The sequence below is a fragment of the Gekko japonicus genome, unplaced genomic scaffold, assembly GCF_001447785.1.
Source record: "Gekko japonicus isolate JY-2015 unplaced genomic scaffold, Gekko_japonicus_V1.1 scaffold873, whole genome shotgun sequence".
NCBI classification, from domain to species: domain Eukaryota; kingdom Metazoa; phylum Chordata; class Lepidosauria; order Squamata; family Gekkonidae; genus Gekko; species Gekko japonicus.
In genome coordinates, this window is record NW_015170300.1 from 37,557 (window position 1) to 63,898 (window position 26,342).

The 26,342-nt window shown below is 42.5% G+C and overlaps 1 protein-coding gene across 1 annotated transcript in view; it reads right to left on the minus strand.

The window, feature by feature from the left end:
- Nucleotides 1-25,351, minus strand: part of CRBN (cereblon) — a 41,750-nt gene extending 16,399 nt beyond the window's left edge. Inside the window, exons 1-5 of the mRNA XM_015417940.1 lie at nt 25,283-25,351; nt 13,838-13,947; nt 12,698-12,900; nt 11,661-11,810; nt 3,223-3,385 (exon numbers count right to left, since the gene is read on the minus strand). Of these exons, the coding sequence (XP_015273426.1) occupies nt 3,223-3,385; nt 11,661-11,810; nt 12,698-12,900; nt 13,838-13,947; nt 25,283-25,349 (693 nt within the window). The 5' untranslated portion in view covers nt 25,350-25,351. The remainder of the gene's footprint in view (nt 1-3,222; nt 3,386-11,660; nt 11,811-12,697; nt 12,901-13,837; nt 13,948-25,282) is intronic.
- Between the last annotated feature and the right edge of the window lie 991 nt (nt 25,352-26,342).

A 26,342-nucleotide genomic window follows, 5' to 3' on the forward strand; every position in this document is an offset into this window, starting at 1 on the left:
TCCCTACACACAACACTCTAGCTCTGGAGTTTGTGGGCTCAGGACAGGATCTCTCCTTGGACTGGCTCTGCTTTAGCCTCTCTCTCTCTCTTGCCCAAGAGAGCAGGGAAACTTCCATTCATTCCCCAGCCCAGCTGACTGTGGAGTGGCTGAATTTCTGCTGCCTCCCAGGGTTCCCCCACATCTCTGGCTTGTGGCCTAGCTGCAGTCTATATTGATGCTGCCCTGCCCCAAGTCCCTCTTTTCCCACACTTTTTGGTGCAGCTGGGAAATGTAGGCCAGTAGATGAGGAAGGACCCTATCTGGAACTACAGCTCAATTAAGCCTTCTGGGGAGAACATCTTAAACACAGAGACAGCAGCCATCTCACAGATATAGAGAACTGCCATTTTGTTACACCTACCAACAGCTACTGAGGGAAAAAGTTAGTCTCATATAGGAGGCAACTGTCTTCATTAAGAGAGAAAGCTGTCTGCCAGAAATTCTGAGAGGGCCCAGAGGCTGAAGGAGTGGGCGGGGAGGAGGAGCAAACCCAGCACCTGGCCAATGGCATGTGAGTACTCTTGAGTGGCAGCTGATGGGCTAATGGCTGAAGGAGGGCATTTTACAGCCAATGGAAGCGCATGGAATGTTGCCAGACTAAATTGCAATTATGTATAAGGAGAGATCCACACATACATACATATACAAGAAGAGGGACCCGTGATACTCGCGGGGGGGAGAATCCCCCCCCCAGCTCCTGGAAGCAGGAGGACCTCAGGACCTCCTCTGCTGTCGCCGATCTCCCCCCCAGCCCCGCCGATGTCCTCCTCCCAGCATTCTCTGCACCTGCGCAGGGAACACTCTTTTACTTTTGGGGGGATTTAAATATCCCCTGCATATTTTTTCCAAGTTTTCAGATTTTTCTGCACATCTGGGGATTGCCTCAAATGTGCAGGAAAATCTCCCTGCCCCCAATGTGCGGATTTAGATATCCGCATGGAGGGGGCATGTTGGGAATTAGATATATAAACAAAATTCCTTTTTAATGATTCAGACATTATTGCTGACTGTTTGAGGCAGCATACTTCATGTTATTTCAATAATACTATATGTGGTTCTACATTGTGGTTATGCCATCTCATGCTCCCTCTAAGCTGTGGAGTCTTGTGAGCAAAAATTCTACTTTGTTTGCTGTTGGCATTAAAGTTGTGAGTGAGTTGGCTACTGCATAAATTAATTTGCTCTGGAGCCATCCTCCCTGAGCCAAGACAAAAAGGTGTGAGCTGGAGGCTAAAAACTTGTGAGCTAGCTCACACTAACTCAGCTTAGAGGGAACACTGCCATCTCCTTTACTGAACATTGGTTCAGAGATATCAGAGCCCTGGCTCCTTATGACATACAGGTCTGTCTTTCATTCTTTATTTGGAGTCTCAGCCTGTAGTGTAAGTATAATTGAATCATAGATCACAGAGTTGAAAGGAGCCATACAGGCCATCTAGTCCAACCCCTGCTTGATGCAGAATCAGCCTAGAACATCTCTGACAAGTGTTTGTCCAGCTGCTGCTTAAAGACTGCCAATGACGGGGAGCTCACCACCTCCCTAGGCAGCTGATTCCACTGTTGCAAAACTCTTACTGTAAAACAGTCTTTCCTAATATCCAACTGGTACCTTCTTACCCTTAATTTAAACCCATTACGGCAAGTCCTATCCTCTGCTGCCAACAGGAACAGCTCCCTGCCCTCCTCTAAGTGACAGCCCTTCAAATACTTAAAAAGAGCAATCATGTCCCCCACTCAACCTCCTCTTCTCCAGACTAAACATCCTCAAGTCCCTCAGCCTTTCCTCATAGAGCTTGGTCTCCAAGTTAACAACTATTCCATTTATGTTTTGTAAAGCATCTTTCCTGTAAAGGTCACCATGTTATATTCTAACAACCTTATATATCTACTATTTTTAGGAATGATTTAAAACCGGCCTGGGCCCCCAAAAGAAAATATATTTTACTTTATGTGTGTGTGACACGTTTTCGACCACTGAAGAAGGCCCTTAGGGCTGAAACGCATCTGGCTTAGTGGTTATATATCATTATGCCAAACTATTGTTGACATCCTATTATCACTGTACATGCAACTCCAATTGGTTGTTGTATATGACATTTTTATTCTCTGTGTATGTGTGTTGTTTTTAACTTTGACCTGCTGCACTGTGCAATAAATATTTATATATTTTTGATGTTCTTGCTACTCAACCACTTGAGTACCTAACATGTTTAATCTCCTACCAGTCATTCTCTCCCACCTGTCCTGACTTGCATGTGATTTCCCTCTCAGTCTTAATAATTGCTACAGTTACATGGGTACTACTGTCCAGGGTTCACTTTTAACCAGGATCTGAAACCAGAATTTGATCTCTGGGTTACTATTAATCTTGGTTAAGGCCACTAATTCTTAACTATTGATAAGGCTGAAAAGGTTTCTGCAAGCTACTGGAGCACACACCTATTCTCACATGCAAAAAGATCATGTTAACAAATAACAGAACACAATTCTGTCCAGAACTCCTGGTCCAACTATTCTGTGAACACAGTGTTGACTTTGGCTGTAACACACTGGAAAATCTTCAGTTATCACCTTAAATGTGCAAATTCACAAGTGACATTCTCATGGAGAATAATGAGGCATGAAGGCTAAAGATTAAAAGGCAACACAATATATTAGCCTTGTCCTAAATCTATGTCCACAATCCACATGACAATGAGGGATCAGGAGAAAGTCACATACTGCATTAAGATAAAAAAATCCTGCATTGCCAACTGACCTAAACTATACCTTTCTCAAAATTACAGACTACAAACAACAAAATGGAGGCCAAGACTGAGATGACTACACTGCCTATTACATCTCTACATGGATGAAGCCTGCCCTAATTCTAGAAAGCAGAGGAACTACAGTATGTACCTCCATGTGTATTTAGACGTTGGCCTTTCATCTTGGCCTCCAGCACCCTCTTTCCCCCCTCTCCTTCCAAAAGCTGCCAACAGGTAATTAGAATCAGCTGTGACTTATCTAACAAACTTGCAGCTGCCCATTGCAATGAACTGATAAGGCACCCAAAAAACAGCAGCAACCGCAGGAGGCTGACAGATACTGTCCCAGTTTGCACATCTCTCTTTTAAAAGAGACAGATGGAATTTATATTGATTTTCGAAATGTCACATAAAAATACAATTAGCTTCTGACCTTTTGATATTTCTGCCGCCATTGATGTACATGTTGATCCTGCCATGCTGTAGGCTTGGAAGAAGGAAATAGGTGGCATCTGCTGCGAGACTCCAGCTGCACTGCCAACATCGTTGAAGGCAATACTCGCTCAGGAAGGATTTGTACTTTTGCCTGCTGGATTCTGATAAAAAGATTTCATATAGTATGAAAATCGCACCCATCTGGCTTCTATGGACTGAATAAATAGCCCCTTTATCTATGCAAACAAGGCATCTCAAAGAGTGCCACACAGAAATTTAAGCTATTTCACATGATTTTCTGCATTTTATTTTTATAAGGTTCCCCCCCCCCACATCATTGATGGCCAAATATCCCATTTCTATCACGGCTATGCTTTAGTTAATTCAATGCTGAAAAGTAGCCTGACACTTTAAAATGGGAAAAGATATTACATCCAAGCACAAGTTTATACACTTTTCTGCCATCACAGCAAAACGCAAAACTGGATTTGGAAAGTTTTGAATATAATTATTCTCTCTAATGTTTGAGTGTTAAGTGCTATTGTTATGGGGCTCTTTGCTTATACTATTCCTGTTGAGGCCTGAGAAGGAAGTGAGAAGTTTTTCTCCACCACACCAAAGGTTAATACAATAGATGAACTGCCCTGCCCCACAACAACTGTACAAATGGTGGGAAGGGTAAGTAAAGAATAAGTTGCTTATCTACCCTCCAAAACAAAGGTCTTCAATATGATACCCATGAATACCACGGTATCTGCTGACACTTTTCTTAGAGCCCCCTTAGTGTTTTTTAGAAAGTGGGCAGGACCAGGTGGTCTTGGAGTTTTAATTGGCTATGCAAATTTTCAAAAACAAGTGCTTTGGCTACAGCTGCTACCACAGCACAAGGATCTGCACTGTATGACTGAAGGAAAGCTACAGAAGCCATTTAGTGGCTTGGCTTTGCTTCTTGCAGCAGCTGTTTCATGGATGCAACTACCACCCTGTGTCAAAATTCCAAACATACCTCCAGGCTCAAAAGTTTGGGGACCCCTGCTCCAAAACAAAGTTCTGCAGGAGCGATGTTGGAGCTTTACAAGGCAAAAGAGAGCTCCGAAAGACCCACTTTCAGCAATGCTGAGCTATATAGGGAAAATCTCTCTATATTACTGACTGTGGGAAGTAAGCCCTGTAACCTTAGCAATACTGGAGATTTCTCTACAGGCTTAAGCCTCATAGCACTGAAAGATGATGTGTATGCATCTGTGCTACTAACATCTATACAGTTAGAAGCATTTATAAACTGAAACATGCCTCCTGCAGCATTAAATGCATGTTTCCATTCTTTTAATTTTTATTTTATCCATTTATTTTTAGGATAATTTTGTAATGCAATATATTTATATTAGTAGCTTATCTAAATAATTTCATAGTACATGATAGGTCAGGTAAGGTGAGAGGTAATGTGTATAAAACCTAAGTCTATGCAGCATTACTTTGAAGCAGGTCCAAACCTAACACTCTTCTTCACAGAACATAGTTCCTCTGAAATAATATAAGCCACCCTGATTTATATAATGAAAGATTATTGTTTGAACCAAAAATTGAATTTTATGATCTTTTTAAAGGATGCAATTAAGATTCAATCTTTAAACAGAAATCATCACGTAAAAGATTTCACCGTCTAGTTCTGTTCAGGAGTCACATAAAACGTCAGTTATCTAAATTTCAAGAAGTTGGTTAACTACAGTAAAAGATGTTTTTTTTTATTTCCCCTGAAATACTAGGCAACCAGGGTTGCCAGTTAACCAAGTAAGGACCCACTGCCGCCTCCTCCACAGGACAGTAGTGAAGGAGGAGCAGGCATTGGGTCTCTGTGGGCTCTTGGCCACAGGCACAACTCACTGGGAAGCAGAAAGATGGGTGCCCATGGCCAGAACTCCAACTCCCTGCATTGCCAATCAGCAATGTGGTGGGCAAGGGGGTATTTAAAGGACTAGGCGCACAGCAGATCAGCAATCTGAGGGACAGGAAGTACGTTCTGGCTATGGCCAGAAGAAGGCTCACATCCCCACCATACCAGCCAAATAATTTTGGGGACTGGGGGGCATGGTTTGCCCATGCCCTCCAACCCCCAATACCTTCAATCAGCTGAACAGAGGAGCAGTGATGTTCAGCAGCATGGAATCCAAGCCGTGGGTGCTGCCCACAAACCACTGGCTAGGACTTTGAGCATGTTCCACCACTGCCTGCAAGTTGTGTGGGATCCCTATCACAAATCTAGACCTAGCCTGGTTGCTGGCACCACACAACTGGGCCATGGTTTTTCCAGGTACAGGCTGCTAGGGGGAGAGAAGGCGGGAAAGCTGAAGACAGGGGCAGATAAAGGCAGGTTGGCTGGAGGGTAGGATGGAGAGAAGGAAGCAGGAAAATAGGAGAGGCTACGGGGGCTTTCAGGGAACAGAAACAGTGGGGGAGGTAAAACTGAGATGTCCTGCTTATATCCATCTATTTTGCAAACTTGTAGTCTGTCTCCATCAACTTACTTAACAGTAGAAATATGGCACGGAAAAATCTATATAAGAAACAGAATTACAAGCCTCTTAAAATGAAGTACTAAATTGACAGCAATAATTCAGTGGAAATGAAGCCAGGCCTGAGTCATATCTAGGTAATTAGAACCAAGTTATCTACTTTTCAACAAGTATTCAAGATGTCTTGCAGAATATGCAGTTTACACCCTAATGGATAATACTCAGTAAAACCCATTACAAAAAGAGCAGAAAAAACAGAAGTATAAAATCAAATAATTTAGCACCAGGATAAAAGTGGATTAGTAATTGCTTAGAAGTAAAATAATAAGCAGCAGATGATTATATTTAACAGTGGAATTATGAAAAATGCAAACAAAACAAAAACCCTGCCTGCTAAACAAGCATCAGCAGTCAACAGCTGCCTAGGTAAAAAAATAAAATGTAACCTGGTGCAGAAAGGCCAGCTGTTCTGACATTAGGTGTCAGGATCATTAGAGGTATTACGAATGTTGTGACAGAGCCTTTTTAAAAGAAAGAACAGGGTCTTTCACTGTATCAACATATTTTGAGAGATGCAATGGATGATGGTCTTAATGTGTGCTGCCATCTTGTGTTCACATACCTACAGGTCCAGAGAATTTATTTTTATTATCAAAGATGGAAAAGAACTGCAAAGACATTACATGCTACCAGACAGTCATTTCCCCCTAAATGTCCCTTCCAAAAAGTGCCTCATATTGCATCTCACACTGAATCCTCAAATTACTTTTTCAGCAAATAATCTGAAAGATGAGAGAGAGAGAGAGAGAGAGAGAGAGAGAGAGAGAGAGAGAGAGAGAGAGAGAGAGAGAGCGCGCGCGCACATCTAAAGGATATGGAAGTGGTAATGAAAAAAGTGAATATGAAAAACCCCTCAAGAATACAAAGGAATATTTGTAAACAATTTTGAACAAGAGATTTGAAGCGCTAAAAAGTGACAACTGGGATCAAAAGGAATTGTTTCTCAAATGTTCTATTCTTTGAAAAGTGATATACAAAAATATCAGTACCTGAGGCAGAATTCTGTTGCGTATCACAGCATATAGTTCAGCTAAATGGAAGTTGCAGAATCCAAATATGGTACCATTTTAACTCCCTCTAATGTCTCAGGGAAGCTAAAAAGGTTAAGATTTTTCCACTAGGACATCTAGTTACCTTCTTTCTTTAAAAAGCCCTTAATGAAGTCTAAAGGTGATCTCTCCAAACATGTCATAAAGTCAGAAAATCCCAAATTCAGGTTATTCTAATATTAGAAACCTAATGAAGTCACCCTAACTTTTTGCACGATGTGAACTATAATTACTTCACTAAATAATTCCTTGAACTGCCACATGGCAACTTATTCTGTTCTTTGAACTAATTTGGCATAATTCTTCCCAGGCTACAGTGGGGAACAGAATATTCAAAGGTCACAGGTGGCCACTTATCTTAGAGCTACATGAGCTTCTGGAATTTGCTCCATTAAGTTGGAATTTTTTTAAGCTTGACCAGGGCATTAAACAGACATGTCTCTTGTTATTCATTATATTATTCTCTGAACACATATCATTTTTAAACATCCAGATGAATCTATAATCTACATTTTACTGTTCATTTTGTGCTAGGTTGTCAAGCTACCTGGGGAAGAAACCTGGGTTATGGGCCTCACACTGTAGATGCGTGTGAATGGTATTTGCACTATTCCTGCTCCACTGTCTTGCCAGATGTTCTTCAACTGGATGTGTGTTTGAATAAACACTCCAAAAAGTGAGGTAACTGTTTATGCAAGGATTCTTTGTTTCACATTGAATGCTATTTTTTTTTCCCTGGGATGGTTTTGGTTTCCAAATCTAAGGTACAGCTTTAGCATGTCATGTTTCATTTTTTCTAACAGGAATATCTTCTTTAAAATTACAGTTCATTGCTCTGAATCTTTCAGATAAGGAAGGAAAGAGAGCCAATCCCCAGTCACCTTTTCTAATCTCTATAAATGGTCTTAGAATGTTACCATCAATATTCTCCCCACCCCATTTTTTGTCAACTGTTAAACCAATTCCTGGATAGGGTTAGGGTATTCTCTTGCTATCCTTCCCTCAGTGATTACAAGGGGAAGTGTGTAAGCACAAAGACATAATTTAAGCACCATCTATATATATATAAAAGAAAGTCCCCTCACCGTAAAATCAACTCCCAGGCCAAACCGCTGGACCTAGAGACACCAAATTCGGGGAGAGCACTCCCACCATGGCGTAGGTGCTCACTACGAAGGGATTTTTAGAAATTTGACCCCTAAGGGGGTCAAAAAGAGTAAAATGTGCTCCCCCCATTGATTCCTATGCGGCTGCCAGGCAGCTGCCTCCCTGCACCCCCCCCCTCTGATTGGTCAGCTGCAGAGCTCAGGGTTCTGAGGTAAAAAAAAAAAACAGTTACAGGGGACTGCAGAGAGCTAATGACAGTTGAGGAAATCAGGAGTGGCCAACTGCCTGTGAGGTGAAGCAAAGCTGTTGGCCCAGCCTCTCTGATGGCTTCCAACACACTCCCCCCACCTCCTACACCTAACAGGCGGTTGTCTGTCAGGTGCAGCAGTGGTTGCAAGGTGCTTAAAGCCAAGAGGGAGCCCCCAGCAGTAATGCCTTAGTGATCCTGCTGGCCCTGCCTCCACAGTGGTTTCTAATACTCCTCCCCCCTCCTACATTGGACAGGCAGCTGCTTGTCAGGTGTAGGAGAGGAGGTGGGATGCTTACAGCCGCCGTGGAGGTTTGCTCAGCAGGATTGCCTTAGCCCTGCTGCTGGCCCAGCCTCCCTGATGCTTTTAAACATGATCCCCCCCAACACCAGACAGGCAGGTGTCTGTCAGGTGTAGGAGTAGGATCAGGGTACTTTAATCCATTAGGGACGCCGCCCCAGCGGGACGCCGCCCCAGCGGGACGCCGCCCCAGCGGGACGCCGCCCCAGCGGGACGCCGCCCCAGCGGGATCACCTTAGCAGTGCTGCTAACCCAGCTTAGCCACACTCCCACCCACAATGGAAATATACCCCAAATTTGTAGAGAACTGGTTTCTGTTATTAGGTTATTTAACTTCTCACAATGTGGGTTCTAACAAATTGGTTCATATGAACTTGCTTAATATCTGATTGCTCAGATGGCATTTTGAATACGTAGTTATGTCCCACTTAAAAGTAACATAAATGAGGGGCAATTTTGTAAAAAAAAAAAAAGGGGGGGCCATGCCCTCCCCCCCATTCAATGTCAAGGGCAAACCCCTACACCCCCTGCACCAAGAAACCCAAAATAAGGAGAATGCATTCCTACCATGAGGTCAGCCCCCACTATGAAGAAATTTCTGAGTGGGTAAAAGGGGGCAAAATATGTTCCCCCCATTGTTTTCTATGTGCCTGGCAGGCTGCTGCGTCCTGGCCGCCCCGCCACCCCCCGGATTGGTCAACTGTGTAGCTCAGAGTTCTGAGGTAAAACCTCAGGAGTTGACTTAACAGACAACTGCTTCTTAAATGTTGCCTGCTCCAGAGTGAGCTCACCAAGCAGCCTGGTGATCCTAGCACTTGAGGGCAGAACCACCAATGTGGTCTACAGAGAGGTCCTTCAGTAGAGAAAAAAACACAAGTATGTATGTCTCACTTCATTTTTTACGCCTACAATCTTCTCCATTAGAACTCCTACAACAAATGCTACATTTCAAACTTCACATCATCAGTATTTTAACTGGGTTTACAGAACTTAAATACCGTAGCGAAGCACAGGTATCAGGCTAGTTAAGTAATATTTTGAGGTCTCTTGCTAGAAACTTCCAGAACCTGTTCACAAATTTACAGGTATCTTAGAAGGCTTCTCCGTGACCAAAAGAAAGTAATTAAATTTCCAAGTACCTAGTACTTGCCAGAAGTACAAGCTGGGTTTCGAAGAGGTAGAGGAACCAGAGATCAAATTGCCAACATTCGCTGGATTATGGAGAAAGCAAGAGAGTACCAGAAAAACATCTACTTCTGCTTCATTGACTATGCTAAAGCTTTTGACTGTGTGGATCACAACAAACTATGGCAGGTCCTTAAAGAGATGGGAGTACCAGACCACCTCACATGTCTCTTGAGAAACCTGTATAAGGGCCAAGAAGCGACAGTTAGAACCGGATATGGAACAACTGATTGGTTCAGCATAGGAAAAGGAGTACAACAAGGATGTATATTGTCACCTTGCTTATTTAATATATATGCAGAGTACATCATGCGAAATGCTGGCCTGGATGAATCACAAGCGGGAATTAAGATTGCTGGGGAAAAGATCAACAACCTCAGATATGCAGACGATACCACTCTAATGGCAGAAAGTGAAGAGGACCTAAAGAGCCTCTTGCTCAGGGTAAAAGAGGAGAGCGCAAAAGTGGGCTTGAAGCTCAATATCAAAATAACTAAGATCATGGCATCCGGCCCCATCACCCCTTGGCAAATAGAAGGGGAAGTCGTGGAAGTAGTGACAGACTTCACGTTCCTGGGATCCCAGATCACCGCAGACTTTGACAGCAGCCATGAAATTAAAAGACGCCTCTTCCTTGGGAGGAAAGCGATGGCGAACCTAAACAGCATGATAAAAAGTAGAGACATCACCCTGCCAACAAAAGTCCGCATGGTCAAAGCAATGGTATTCCCAGTACTCATGTATGGCTGCGAGAGTTGGACTATAAGGAAGGCCGAGCGCCAAAGAATAGATTCTTTTGAACTATGGTGCTGGAGAAGACTCTTGAGAGTCCCTTGGACTGCAAAAAGATCAAATCAGTCAATCCTAAAAGAAATCAACCCTGACTGTTCCCTGGAAGGCCAGATAATGAAACTGAAGCTCAAATACTTTGGCCACCAAATGAGAAGGGAGCACTCACTGGAGAAGACCCTGATGCTGGGAAAGATTGAAGGTCAAAGAAGACGGGGACGGCAAAGGATTAGATGGTTAGACAGTGTCATAGATGCAACGAACATGAAATTGAGCAAACTTCAGAGGACAGCGGAAGACAGGAGGGCCTGGCGGGAGCTGGTCCATGGGGTCGCGAAGAGTCGGACTCGACTGTGCGACTGAACAACAACAAAGTACCACCCAGATAAATAAAACAAAGCAAGTTAAGTATGAACAGCAGTGCAGGCCAACTGAACTAGTCAGCTATGACAGACCAGTCTTATCAGGTGTTCCAACCCTGATGAACCTATAGGTACGTCTGGTATTCTGAGAACAGGCATTGGGTACCACAACAAAATGGCTGCCATGGGTTGGGGGCAGAAGCAAGCATAGTATGGCTACCATGAGGACTGGGGCCAATCATAAAAGATAAGGATGATCTAAAACATTAGTAGGCTCAAAGTCAACCATCTTCCTATCATGCAGGCAACCATTTCTAAACAGATATTTCCAGCAGACACAAAGGTGATGCCTCCTGAGTTTTCTGAAGCACCTCCTACTCCAATGATCTAGAAGAAAACCAGTATTTGCTTTGGAGAGTAAGTGCCAGAAAACTCAACAATGGGCATCATGGGATCCACAGGAATCACTCTGGGATCAGTGAGCTACACCACCATAACTATAGCTCAATTTGAGAAGGTATAACAAACTAAAATTCATTTTTAAAAATTTATTTATTTATTTAGGTGTTTTTACCCCGCCCTCCCCGCAAGTGGGCTGGCACATGTATGTGGATAATTACTGTCCAACATTTTGAGTAATTGTGTGGTAAGTGTTGTACCGAACACAGCTATCAGTGACTTCAAGACCTTGTACCTGGTTTGTGAATAGCAATTTAAACACACACACACATACAAAAGATAGTTGAGAGTTTGTAACAAGATTATAATCTGCTATCTATAACAGGTTTCCCAATTCACCCATGGAATATATTTATTTTCCTACCCATCTGACTGAGTTCTTATTTCGAGCACTTTGAACCTCTGTCTTCCTATAGCTTTTACTTTAACTGTTTCAATTCCATACTCCCGTTCTTCACGGTAGGCATAAATTTCAGCAGTCGTTCCAAAATGTGCTTCCCTTTCAAGTATATTGCTAAGAGGGAAAAAAACAGACATAGTTGCACTACCTTTTCAAGCATTTCCTCTTTTCAAACATTTCCTCTTATCAACAATTCTCCATCACCTTTTCCCCAAGAATAAAATTCTACCCGATTTTACAATCTAAAAAAATTCTGGCACAGTAGTATTCTATACTATAACAGAAATGTTAAAATTAATTTTATGACATGATAATGTAGATACACGTGTCAAACATTTAATGAAACATATAGAAGTGATCAATATTAGTCATACTGCCAAAGATTTTCAACCAATTTCAAAGGTGAGGTTGATACATCATATATTAGGTTTCCCCCCCCCCCATAAGTGAATAATCTTCCATGAGATGACAATCACTCACTTCACAGCAAGGATCCCAGGAAAATACTCACACCTGAAACGTCTGCACATTCTCCCACAGTTTACCATTGCCTCCAATACACTGTCTCCTCTCCTTTAACCTTTTTTGCCTCAACATGTAACAACCTTCTAGGGACAAGGACCCTCTCTTGTACTCTGTAAAGCACCATGCATATGATGGTGCCATATAAACAAAAAGAACCACCACCAAAACCCCTTCTTATATCGAGCATATTTGTGGTTCACAGTTTTAGCTGCTTTAGCACTCAAGTAAGAGCTCTGTACAAGGACAGCTTCTGTTTCACTGAGTGGCTAGTAAAGTTTTATATATCTAATCCATGGAGAAGTTTAAAGCATTTTTGATACCGAAGGATACAGGGCAACTCTTACTTGTGTGGGGCTCAGAGTATACACACACTGAAACCACCAAGGAGCTTTGGACTGCAGCCGGTGAAACATGTAACACCGATAACCTTCTATTTACTGCTTCCCTATGTTTATAAACCCACTGAAGTATTTTACCTGTATGCAAGAACAGCAAAGGTTCTGTCTTTCTGTATCAAATTCCGCACCATGCTGACCTCTTGGGGGTGAAAGAGCTGCAGAGGCAATGTCTGTCCAGGAATCAACATCACCATCACATGAGGCAAGACCGGAATCATCTGGCAACTGTCATCATCATGAACAGTTCTCCCATGAAACTCTTCCATATCAGACCCTAAATACTTTCAAAATTTTAAAAATTAAATGGAAGTTTTACAATGCAAGAAGAGAGTTCTGGGATCCGCTAACATTTTGCAAATGTAAAAATTAAGACACCACCTATAGGATGAAGGGAAGAAAACAGTTAATATTGTTCTACAAACATCTGTAAAAATTCTAATGGAAGTTTGTACAGTGCTATAATATGAAAGACTGATAACATGCTATAGCTTGTGCTACTGGTTGGCAAGGCATCGTTCAGCTAAATCCAACAAGCAGAATGACATCTTCCTACTTGGTTCCATTTTCCTGCACAGGCATAGAAATGTCCCTCTATAAGTGGAAAAGTACTTCTGGACCATCCTTGAATTCTAACCACCTGTGATTACAGTAATATAGTCAGAATATTTAATGAAGAAATGCTGAACCAGATTACATGAAGACAGGACAGGAATTTTCAATTGTGTAATGTACATCTAAGATACACAGAGACAGCTAGGTGCCCACTTCTCTCCTGCACAAAAGAGCCAATTCTACCAGGAGTCCTGGAAAGTTGTGGGTATGGAAATGGGAAGACGCTGTTGCCTTTACCTTGCATAAGAACAGAATAAAGGGAGGCCTCACTTGCTGAAGCTGGACCACGGTGGTATAGTACAAGGAACCCCCCAAATGCCAGAGATTATATTCCTTATCATATTATGTATGCTAATTCAGTCAAATTATCCAGAAGGAACACTTGCAGAGGGGATAAAAGCTACTAGCAGACAGAAAGTTGTTATACTATAAGTGGAGGATGGTTGAATTATCGAGAATATATTAAAAATAAAAATATATAAAGAATACGATAGTTGAACAGTGATATGAATACACTGTTTTTTTTATATCAGTCATCTGCACTTATCGTTCTGCCGCATGGATAATGATGATGTTGAGGAGAGGCGAACACTGCAATGCACATACCATGTGTGATGTTGGAAGACTAGTATCAAAATTAATGTTTGGCTTTTCAGCATCCTTGCTGTCTTGATCTTCAACGTCCATTTCAACATCATCCTCTTCATCACTCTCTGCTAGAAAGGCAAAATAGAATACATATATTTGTTTTAAAAACCCACAACAAAGCATACCCCACAAGCATTTAGTTAGACAAACGTTAGACAAATTTTTGGCGAAAGACACTGAATTTCCTACATGCATTGTCACAGTGATGAGTTAAGATTTCATGTTTCCTTCTGAGCAAATACAAGCACCTTATACCAAGGGTCCACCTAGCCTAGTATTGTTTATATTGCTTACCAGGAATTCACCTGCTCAAGTAGAAATGCTTCTCAGCTCTGCTGAATAAAATATTTTAAATAAGAGATTCCTTGGAGTGAGTGTGATATCTTTATATATTCAAAACCACATGCCACTGAATTTATAGCCTGTTGGTCCCTCACAGTGGAAATTGTCATGGGATTTTTTTATTTGTATGCTGAACATTTTCCTTTCCAGGGATAACTACAGGGAAGGCTATGTGCAACAGATCCCTAACTAAACAAAGATCAAAATGCAAAAAGTTGGGGGAGTGGGAGTGTAAATGTGGGATTTTTCACCTCTATAAATTCTAAATTCATCAACATTTTTCAAGCTTCTCTACAAAAGAGAAACAATATCAGAACAAATTGCTGAACACACAATATATTTACTACTACTTTTTGACATTTGTCAAAACATGCTGATTCTGTGAACTTAGGAAGATCATGAGAGGGAGGGCCGGAAGGGATGCATTAGTTCTTGTGGCTCTTTCTTACACACCCAAGGAAATGCTGATCGCCACTTTGGGGTCCAGAAACAATTTTTCTCCAGGCCAGTTTGGCTGGAGATCCTGGAGGTTTTTTGTCATCTTCTGGGCATGGAACAGCAGTCACTGGGGGTATGGAGGGGGAGGTATTTGTTAATTTCCTGCATTGTGCAGGGGGTTGGACTAGATGACCCTGGAGGTCTCTACGATTCTATAATTGATTTATATGTGCAAGTTAACAGTGGCCACCTCTTCGAGGCTTGTTCAAAAGGTTCTGCAGGAACTATATGAAAACATGTAACACTGTGAATACAAATGAACATTTAGTTGAGCCTTTCTGGAAAGTTGCATTTTCTCACCCTGAAACTTCAAAATTCTTTCTCCATAACAGTAACTTTTTTGAGCTTTAAACCCCATTTCTTTAGTTTTCAGGGTTTTATCCTCATCATAAACATAATTGTTAAATAGATGAGTGTTTCATATTCCTAGCTGGTACAACTCCAATAGTGCCAAGTCAGATGAATAAGGTAGATGTGGCAAGACATATTCAGTTTCGAGCAATTACAGCTTGAACTGCCAGTCCCCTTGTGTGTGTGTTATTCCATTGCTGTGGAACAGAAAATCACCACAAGGAAACATTTAACAATGTTTACCTATCCTAATCCTTCTCTAACTTGAGGCCCTTAAAAAAAATCAACAAGCATAAAACTGAATATTTGCCCACCCCTTCATGTACCCTTGTTAGATGATCTGTGGACCCTGCATTCCTTTGTTGAGGAGAGTCAGAATAGTTCCATTCCCCATCAGCTCTTTCTCTCTCTGAATTAGTGACGCACCCTGCATTTTTCCACAGTAATTGTTTTTGTAAAGATATTTATCTGAATATTTTGCAGCAGGTTCTATTAACAGATGTCTTGTTGCACTCGTTTCTATTGGTGCATTTGGAGATCCAGTGAGCTGACACCTTATTTATGTGCAGCTGATCATGTAAAATTGAAATAACCAAACCAGGACTACTGTTTATGCCCTATATGTCGCAGTGGAAACTTAGTAACTCCATATAACAGGCTCTACTGTGGCCACCATGCTTCAGTTTGGTAAGTCGCTCTTGCTAGATCAACTGCCCATCATTCAACTGTGCAGCACAATAAACAGTTCAGCCAGTTTTGGTGTACGTCTCTTGTATTTATTCTTTTTATAAATTGGCAGTAATTGCTGGCTTTTTATTTCAGCTTCTTTAGCACTAGAACTATTTCAGTTAAATATTATCGGAATGTTTCTAAAGGACGTATCACTATACCATGAAACTTACTGTGCTACCCCCAAGAGAAATTATCATTCCAACAAAACTTTTTTACTAACCTCAATGTGAGCTGTTCTTAGCATGAACTCACAACTCTAGGATAGTACAACTGCCTCACTCTAGGTGGATTATTAATTTAAATTAGGCAATTTAAGTCACCAAGAAAAAAGAACAAATTTAAATTCCATAGACTTAAATACTCCCTAAATAAGGTTGCCACAGCAAGTTTGTAAAATATTTAAACAATATTTTACTGTTTTAGAAAAAGATGCTATGTTGGTAATCTTAAAAGACCCCCAAACAGGGTCTCTTTTAAGACCTGAAGCCATTAAAGATTTGTGGGCAAACAACTATAGGAGTTGGAGTCAGAACTAGAAGTTGCTTCCATTTCCAAGTATTCATTTTTGTTTTAGTTATCCCTTTTTTATTTGTCATGTAACTGACCTGGTTTTTCACATCCATGCCCCCAAAACAGAAACAACCCCCCCCCCTCAACTGGAAGCAGAATGTAGCTGTGGTTATTGGGTGCACCCACTTTTTCCATGATATGGCATGGTAGGTACTGTCTTTGACTGGTAGGTACTGTCATAAATATTATTGCCAAAAAAAAGTTACTGTACTAGACATAAAAGAAGAATTACCTAGATTGAATAAATAAACTATATCTGCAGTGATTTGCCACATTCTGGGCCCCATGGTCAAGTACATGACTATTGTGTTACATGATGACATGTGAAAAATTCTCCTCAACAATTCTTTCTTTATGAAGAAAAGTAATACTTCATAAGTTCATAAAAGGGTAATAAATTCAGTTCTATGGAATTCCATGCCTCCATTAAGTTCAGACTATATGTAAATCAGAATTTTTAAAAATAAAATAAGATTTGTATTTATTAAAAAAATTATATGACACTTCTCCAGAGACCTGTTCCAGGCAGTTTACAATTAAAAAGTAAACAATTAAACACAAGCCAGTGCATACAACAAACACTAAGCAGCCTAATAAAACAACCCTCACGCCAGAAGCGGACCATTAAACAGTTAAAAAAGACTGAACAGCTTTAAAAAAAAGCCTTTGAAGCCTAGGTAAAAACAAATGTTTTGGCCTGGCACTCACAGGAAAGTAAGGCAGGCACCAGGAGGAGGAAATTCCAAAGGCAAAGCACGACAATTGAAAAAGCGCCATCTCTGGTCACAACTCTCATTACTTCTGCAGGCTGGGACACAGCCGGCAGGTTTGAGAGACAGATCTAAATGGCAAGCTGGACAGCTGGGAAGAATACGGTCCTTCTCGTATCCTGGCCCCAGCTATACTGGTCCTTGAAGGTAAGAACCAGCACTCTGAATTGTGCCCAGAAACTGATGGGCAGGCGGTACAGATCTTTCAGCACAGGGGAGATACGATCCTCTTAAAATAACTTTTAAAAAAGCACCCGTCTATATTCATCCCAGCCTCACTAATAAGATATGAAACCTTTCAATCTGAAATATTTTATTTTGGATTAAAGAAAGAATGCCCAACCATTTGTATTTTTCTACACACATACACGCACACAATGCTTCTAGTACAACATGGGCTTGCTTTCACTTAGCAGGGCTAGGCCTATCGACTGGTTTTAAATTACAGACCTCAACAACACAATCACAGCTGTAAATCCACCCACATTGTGGTGCACTGCAACTGCACTATAAAATATGCATGGACCTTGGTAATTAAGGCAGCACAGTTCTATTGCTGCTTGATATTACAGTCATACTGCTCCGCCAAGGCTCCCCCACCACAGACCTCAAGACTAAAGAGATTTTTTTTAGACCATGATGTATAAACTATATCTTGCCTCGGAGCACCTTGCCTTGGAGCACAGTATTGGCACACAGTGGGGCATATTATAATTGGTTAAAAAAACAACTATAGTCAAACTGACATTTCCTTACTATCCTGACACAGGTATAACAACATTCTTAGATTACTACTGATTTTTAAAAATGTTCTAATATAATTTTGATACTGCCTTTCATAGGAGTCACAATTCAGTTCATTGTTTTATATTTTTTTCATGTATATTTTATCAAGCTGTGTCAGCTTATAGTACATTTTCAAACACAATGCCCATTTAGAGGAAGAAACCTTATTCTGTTTTAGTTACAACTGTTCTAAAGCTTTCTTCTCCCTCCTCCTCTCTGCTACCTATTAGGGAATGCTGTATTTTAAAAATAGGGTGTTTCCTTTCAGCACTAGGCCATGCTTCATTTCTAAATTCAGCTCATGGGTGCTCCATTTTGTTTCTTCATTTTCACTTATTTCTGCTAGAAAAGAAAATAGCCAAACTATGCTGAATGTTGGCTGAAAAAGCCTAAATGCTTGTGAAGAGTGATGACTCATATTACTGCAGTGGCACAATGGAAAAAAACCAAGAGACCATTGTTCTAGTCTCATTAATTCACAATACAAACTCAGATTGATGAAGACACAACAAGTCTTGCCCTCCATCGTTTGGAGAGGGAAGTCACATACACTTGTGGTATCTTAATTTAAGGCGAACACACAAAATAATACATTTTATTTACATTTGTCATATTTATCTTCTCAGGACAAGAAATTCATTTGTCAGCATTCTAGCAATACCAAAGCGCTCTAAGTGTAACATTTGCATTCTTTACTGGACACATATGAGAGTCTTGACTTAAAGCAAGGGCCACTTATGAAGCCTCTTACGTAAGCATCCTAGTTCTGTTAGTCTATATGACCACAGGTCATGGATTCTCCTGGCTAGGAAAAGACCCAAAAGCGTATCTTGTCCAGTGGCTTTCATTTGGGGGGTTCTAGCTTCTAATTGGGATGCATACCTAACATCAGTAGCAGTAACACTACCATGCTGGGGATTGTGAGGAAGGGAACTGAAAACAAATCAGCCAGTATCATAACACCCCTGTATAAATCAATGGTGCGACCTCATTTGGAATACTGTGGGCAATTCTGGTCACCACACCACAAAAAGGATATTATAGCATTGGAAAAAGTGCAGAAAAGGGCAACTAGAATGATAAAAGGGTTGGAACACTTTCCCTAAAAAAAGAAGGTTAAGGCACTTGGGGCTCTTTAGCTTGAAGAAACAACGGCTGAGGCAAAGGTATATAAGATTATGCATGGAATAGAGCAGGTAGAGAAAGAAGTACTTTTCTCCCTTTCTCACAATATAAGAACTTGTGGGCACTCAAAGAAACAGCTGAGCAGTCAGGTTACAACAGACTTCTTCACCCAAAGAGTGATTAACACATGGAATTCACTGCCACAGGAGGTGGTGGCGGCTACAAGCATGGACAGCTTCAAGAGGGGATTGGATAAACATATGGAGCAGAGGTCCATCAGTGGCTATTAGCCACAAGGTATAGATAGGAACTCTCAGTCTGGGGCAAGTGATGCTCTGTATTCTTGGTGCTTGGGGGGGCAACAGTGGGAGAGCTTCTAGTGTCCTGGCCCCACTGATGGACCTCGTGATGGCACCTGGTATTTTTGGCCACTGTGTGACAGAGTGTTGAACTGGATGGGCCATTGGGCTGATCCAACATTGACTTCTCTTATGCTCTTATTTACTTTTATAAGAAGAGAAAGTGACAGGAGAAAAATACAAAGATGGAGATATGGGGGATAATTACTTAAATATGGTTCTCATGTTACCGGCTGGGCTTAAAAGTGATCCCAGATCTGAACACTTTGATGATTATCGATCCAGTTCACCGCTATACCCCAAGAATCAACCCATCCATGCATCTACTCCATACAGATTAACCTGTACAATCCAACTATTAGCAGTGAAAAAACAAAGTGCGTATCACTTTAAGTGCTTGCAAGCAAAACATAACAACTCAACACAAGACTGAAGAATAATGTCAGTGAGGAAGGCAGCTATAAATAAGGTATATAAATAAATTAAACCCATGCAGATAAAGTCAGCTTCCCACATCCCTTACTCCCACTCCAATGGAATTATGAAATCATACTTTTACTAAAGGTACATGAGAATATCTGCACTGAAAATTTCTTCTAAATCACTATGCCAATATTAGGAAGCCTCATTTTACATAAATCCTAATTAACTTGCCATCAGTATTACTGCAAAGCGTCTGCTAAGCACTTCACAGTCGCTATCTTATTCCTTTCAGTTTCCTTCTTTAAGGATCACTTATCCCACAGCACCTATGCAAGTCAGCCCACTGCTCAGGATTAAAGAGTTAGCACAAAATCCCTTCATTCTGCCTCATTTCATCTCCACTTTTCCCTTAAAGGAACAGAGGCCAGCCATTTCCAAGCCATAATGCTTGCAACCATCCAAATGCTGAGTTCACACTTTTGTCTGGAGCACTCCTAGATTCAGAAAAGAATATATATATTAAAGCTAACTCTGTTTAACACCCAATAAGGCATTGTTCTGAGAAGGAGACACTTTGACTTCCAACTTGAAACAATAGAGTCATTTTACTTTTGGTTGTATTTTGATCTACATTTTAAAAATTTAATTACATCTGATAATCTGTGAAGGCAGTATGTACGTAAACAACTATTTTCTGTTTTAAAGAAGAGGCCACATCAACTGCTGTATCAAAACACGGTTATTTCTGTTAGATCGCCGCTAACAAAGAACCGGAGAGTGATTTCAACAAAAGTGATCAGCTTTATTGTAGGTACGAACAAGCGCTTGAAAGAAGTCATAACCAGAACAACTTAACATTGGGAGCTAGGCTCCTTTTAAACATTCTCGGGCTAACGTAGCCACGCCTATTTACAATAAACAACCAATGAGGTTGTGCGATAACGTCCAATGAAAGTTCTTCCCTCGCAGGGAATTGGAACAGTCCTGATTGGTCGCTGTTGTGGAGCGACCAATAGCAAGTTGGCTCGGAGGAGCCTTCCTCTGGCTCGAGCTTATCATGAAGAGTTAATGCGGCGATTCCTGCAAGCCTTTTTCAAATACACCACAATTTCCTTAACTGCTAAAGAATAAACAATAAGGATTTGTTTTTTGCAGTTTTAATGTCAGAAAGCAGAGGAAGAATTTAAAAAACCTACAACTGAAGCATTATCACAGTTACCCAGCTATAGTTCTACTGCCAGTTATGACATAACATGGGTCAAGCTTTCTGAAGAAAGTTGGCAGAACCAAGCAACACACAAAACCCAGGAGACAGCCCTGCCCAAGAGCAGCAGGAAGCCCCACACAAGTTTGCATCATAGCATAAATTCTTGTTATGCTGCCGTGCGCTTCTTTCACTAAAGACTTGCTAATAAGATGGTGGGAAGGTAACAAAGATCATTTCTTCAGACATTCTTAGTATATTAATTCCACTTCTTTTCAACCAGCCAGACCCTACTATACTTGCATAAAAGGATAATGCTTTATTTTCCAATTAGAAATAGACAGAATCCTCTATCTGGCCCTTTCCCCATCTTGAATGTAGTCCAGGGTTCCCCAACATGGCGCCCATGAGTACCATGACACCCACCAGTATTTCCCCAGGTTCCTGCTAAACTTTCAGAAAGGGGCCAGGGCTTGTTACTGGCTGTTACTGTAGAGCTTGTTACTGGCTGTCCTCAATTAAACAAAAGGACTTTCCACAGTGGCAGTATCAGCCACAGCCTCTGGAGAATCAGGAGGACTAGCAAGCACCGAGGCTTCTGATTCCATTCCCCCTTCAGGCTTTCTTTTTCTATACTTCCCCTTTCTCTTTTTCCCTTCCTCCCACTCAGGCTTTCCTTATTTTCTTTTTATTCCCCAATAATTCTTCCTCAAAGCAAGGAGGGAGGTATTGGCTCTGCCCCCCGCAGTGGCCAATTTGGGTTTGGAGCTCACTACCGCCTCTCAAAATTCCAAAGATGCCCACAGGCTCAAAAAGGTTGGGGAATTCTGCCCTGGATAGCCCAGGCAAGCCTGATCTCATCAGATCTCGGAAGTTAAGCAGGGCCGACTCTGGCAAGTACTTGGAAAGGCGACCTCCCAGGAATACCAGAAGTGGGACAGAGAGGCAGGCTACTCAAGCCACCTCTCTGAAAGACACCCAAGCCCCCAGTAGGCGTCACCAGAAGCCACCATGGCTTCCAGGCAAGCACACAAAACATACAAAAATAAAATTTTCAAAAAATTTAAAGGTTGGGGAACCCTAATCTAGCCCATTCCTGTTTTAATGGAGGCTCACTGATTACCAAGAATTATTGGAATACTTACATTTTTTCAGTTGCCCTTTGTCAAAAAACACCCAATATTATAGCTCCCTAGTCATGGGAATGCCAGTTGTGCTGTGTCACAAGTTTCTATACACATAACTACACATGTTATTTTTTGTAAAGGGTCAATTTGGCAAATTCGTAAATCCTTTTCCTTCTGTGTCCTCTTCTCAACTCTGCTTTTTTGGTTGCCTAAAAGCCTTTCCCAAGGATACAGTTTAACCATAGAGACTGAACAATCACCAGTGAACAACCAAGATGACATGGACTCAGTAAGTATGTCTGTGTGCACAGAGAGAAGAGAATCATTGTTTCCCTGCTCTAAATCTAGCTAATCAGGGCACGTGTCTCAAAGCCCCCTTGGCCACTAGAAGGCTTTGGGTGAAGGTCAAGACAGAGCAAAATGCACAAGACTGGGGAGTGACTCCTCACTGCCCAGAGTAACACGCCACCACCAGTCCTTCTAAACTAACAGTCAGCTGCGACACCAAGGGACAAAGTCTCCAGCTCTACCTGCTGTTAAGCAAAAAGTCATCCCTGCAAGGTAGGACACTTGCAAGTTGAGTTCCATGAACAACTACTTGGTAGCTGTAGCCAAAATAGGCCAAGGTACTGGGGTTAGATTGAAGACCCAAAGTCCACATAGCACCATATGAATATAATTAACAAGATTTATTAAAATAAATGTGCAGCAATATACAAATATAGAAGCAACGCAAAGCAGGGAAGAAATGATAAAAATAATAACTACCCTAGGATACTTATTCAGCCTTTAATCTTCTGATCCAGATGTTACCGGGTCAGACTGAAAGTACAGGGTACAGACAGAACTCCTAAATCCAAAATCCAAAAAGCAGGTACTTCAGTTGCACAAGGTCCGACCCACAGTCAAAAGGATGGCAAGAAGGAAAGCAGGCCCAAAGGGAGGACGGTCTAAACTAGAATGAATGGTCCTGCTTTACGCCAGACTGCCCACAGCTGGCCTGATCTTGTTTGACCAAGTATGTATGTTCAACACATGACTAGTTACATCTGCAGCCAGCATGTACCCATCATCAAGCAACTTACCCACAAGCAGGGTTCCCTGCACTAATGAGATGGAATCTAAGTGCGAGCCCCCCTTTGGGTCCTTGCCCTTGAAGCTCCCAGGCCCATGATCTCACTCGCACTTGTGTTTGACTCCATTACATCCCTTACCTTTCTTGAAACTACAAATCATTGTGACATTGATTTCCCAGAGAGGAGCCTTCGGTAACCTGACTAGTCCAAATGCCTGACCAAAATCTGAAAGGCCAAGAAATGGCTGGACAAAGCCAGTTCCTTGGTAACATGGAGCAGAAATTTGTTAATGCTAAGCTAGTCTTGAGTAAGTCAGTGAGTACATAGCCCTTTGAGCTCCAAGAAGAAAGGGTTAAAAAGGCCACAGGAAGCTGTAAAAAAAGCACTTACAGTGGTGTCCCAGTAACACTTCCAATTAGGCATATTACAAATGCTTTTTTAACATTTAGCTATGTCAATGTGAGTACCTGACCAATTTTAGTCAACTTTCCCTGGTCTGCTCTACTCTTTGGAGACTGTAGGATCTCTAACCACGACACTATATTTTTTGTTGTTGTTGAAAAACCCTGCACCGCATACCAACCCAGCTGCCCACCATGAAAAATCAGAAATACCTTTTAAAATTATACATCAAACACTTACTGCCTGAGCAAGGATTTTCAAAGTGCAACAACTTTCTGATATAAAGACTGGACCACCTGAGTATGTGGATATATAAAGTGAACAGAACAGCCCCTTCCCTAATTCCACCAGCACTTTATAATACTGCAACTCTGTCCTTTATTAGCATCTTTATTTCCTTTATTTTACATAGCAGGCCAGTGTTCTCATTAATTCCAACATTTCACAGTCCAAAACATAACTCTATCCTAATATCAAAAATCCCCATCCTCCTTGCAACTGCTTGGAATGTTCCAATACCCTGCCAGCCAACAGGTCACACCACCTCTTACTCTTATCTCAAACTTGTTTCCTTTTCACATCACAAAGATCTTGATTCTTTCTGCACCTAAATACTTCAAATTCCTATCTCCCACTCAACTCCAGAGCTCTGTACCCTGGGCTCCCATACACACACAATGCCCCAACCACCAGTTCCTCAAACTTCCCCTTCCACTTCTTCAGTTCCATTTCTCTCCAATCTCTATAATGGAGCATGACTCTATTTGTTTCCTCCTGGGAAAAACAGTACAAATAGAATGGAGGAGAGAAGAAGGTTGTAAGACACTTTGGGTACTCACTGAGGGGGAATAGCACAGTAAAAATGAAAAAAATAAATAAGGCATGGCATCAACCCAGTACAGGGAGAGAAATTCTATTAGTGAAACCTTTCCATCACTGTATTTCCATTCTCGGATAAGATGTCATTTGTCCAACTGCTGGATAAAGGCCTAGGATCCATGCCAAGAAAAAAGTGGCAATCCTAGCTATTTCCCCTAGACTTTGTGCTGTCCACCCACATTAAGCTTCCTTCCTTTATGTACATCTGCCCTTCTCTTGTTGCCAGTATGCCTTGTTCCAGAAACCTCCACCAGAAAGCCGCAAAGCCCAGTTCTTTTCCACCCTGCTCCTTTGCCATTTCCTCTCCATATCTCAGGCAAAACCTTTTTTTGACCGGCTATAATGCAGGCTGCACCCTTTCCCTTCCATACCTCACCAGACAGATTCCACTCTGTTACCACAAATGACCTCCTTCCCGATAGTTTTTGTTTCTTGCCATCAAGCGCCCCCCCCCCGAGTCTCCAAGGCCCGCCACGCCCCCACTCGCTTCCCCCGCCTTGCCTCATACGCCGCAGCCCACCTTATCACCAGAACCCTGCCAGGCTCAGCCTCCCTCTCCTCTTTCCAGGAGCCCCATTCCCCCTTCCGCGCCTCGCAACAGCGCGGCCGGCCCGCCGGAGGAAGCCCCTCCGCCTTCCGGCTCCTGCCTCTTCCGAGCCCCCTTCCCTCTATTCCTGCCCGCCTTCCTTCCTAGCCTCCCTGCGCCTTCAGGCCGTCTCCTCCTTTGTCGAGAGACTCGGTGGGAGCAGCGGCCATTACCAGGAATGAGCTGCAAGTGGTTCCCCATGTTGTTCTCCTGTTCTCCGCCTCCTTCGTCTGCGGCCATCGCTGTTTACCCGGAGAGGAGCCTGGGAAGGCGCCGCCTGGGGAGGGAGGAGAAGGAGGCGGCACTTTGAAGCGCTCCAACCCGGCTGGGGCTCCCGCCCCGCAGCGGCTCCTAGTGGCCGGAGAGACTCTTCTTCATCGGTTCTTCTCGGGACGTGAATCGCGTGGGAGAGGGAAAGTTTTCTGTTCACCGTTCCGCGCTTTTTAATACCTGCCTCACAGGCAGACATGCAGCCAGGAAAGCCTTCCTCCCTGTGCCGATTCTCCACATCAGGCAGTCTAGGGAATTCCTGGCCATTGCGTGCGCCTCTCAGAAGGCACTGGAGCCTTCTTGAACATTGGACATTTTGGGTCCCGCCCCCCCCCCCCCCATTTTTTGAGGCACAGGAACTGTTGTAATAGTTAACACCTCACAACAGAACTGAAAGCTAAGGACATTCTGTAGAACTCTGTAGATAAAGTCGGGGCAATCCTGTCCTTCCTTTTAGTACATCCCTGGAATGACAGCCCCTGGAGGTAGCAGGAGTGTTCTGGGACTGGAATGACAAGGCCCCACAGTGGAATGACAGCCTCTGGGGGTGGCAGGAGTGTTCTGGGACTGGAATGACAGGCCCCAGTGTGGAATGACAGCCCCTGAGTGTTAGCAAATGTGTTCTGGTACTGGAATGACAGGCCCCACAGTGGAATGACAGCCTCTGGGGGTGGCAGGAGTGTTCTGGGACTGGAACGACAGGCCCCAGGGTGTAGCAGGAGTATCCTGGGAGTGGAATGACAGCCCCTGGGGGTAGCAGGAGTGTTCTGGGACTGGAATGACAGGCCCCACAGTGGAATGACAGCCTCTGGGGGTGGCAGGAGTGTTCTGGGACTCCCAGGGTGGAATGACAGCCCCTGGGTGTAGCAGGAGTGTCCTAGGAGTGGAATGACAGCCCCCGGGGGTGGCAGAAGTGTTCTGGGACTGGAATGACAGGCCCCAGAGTGGAATGACAGCCCCTTG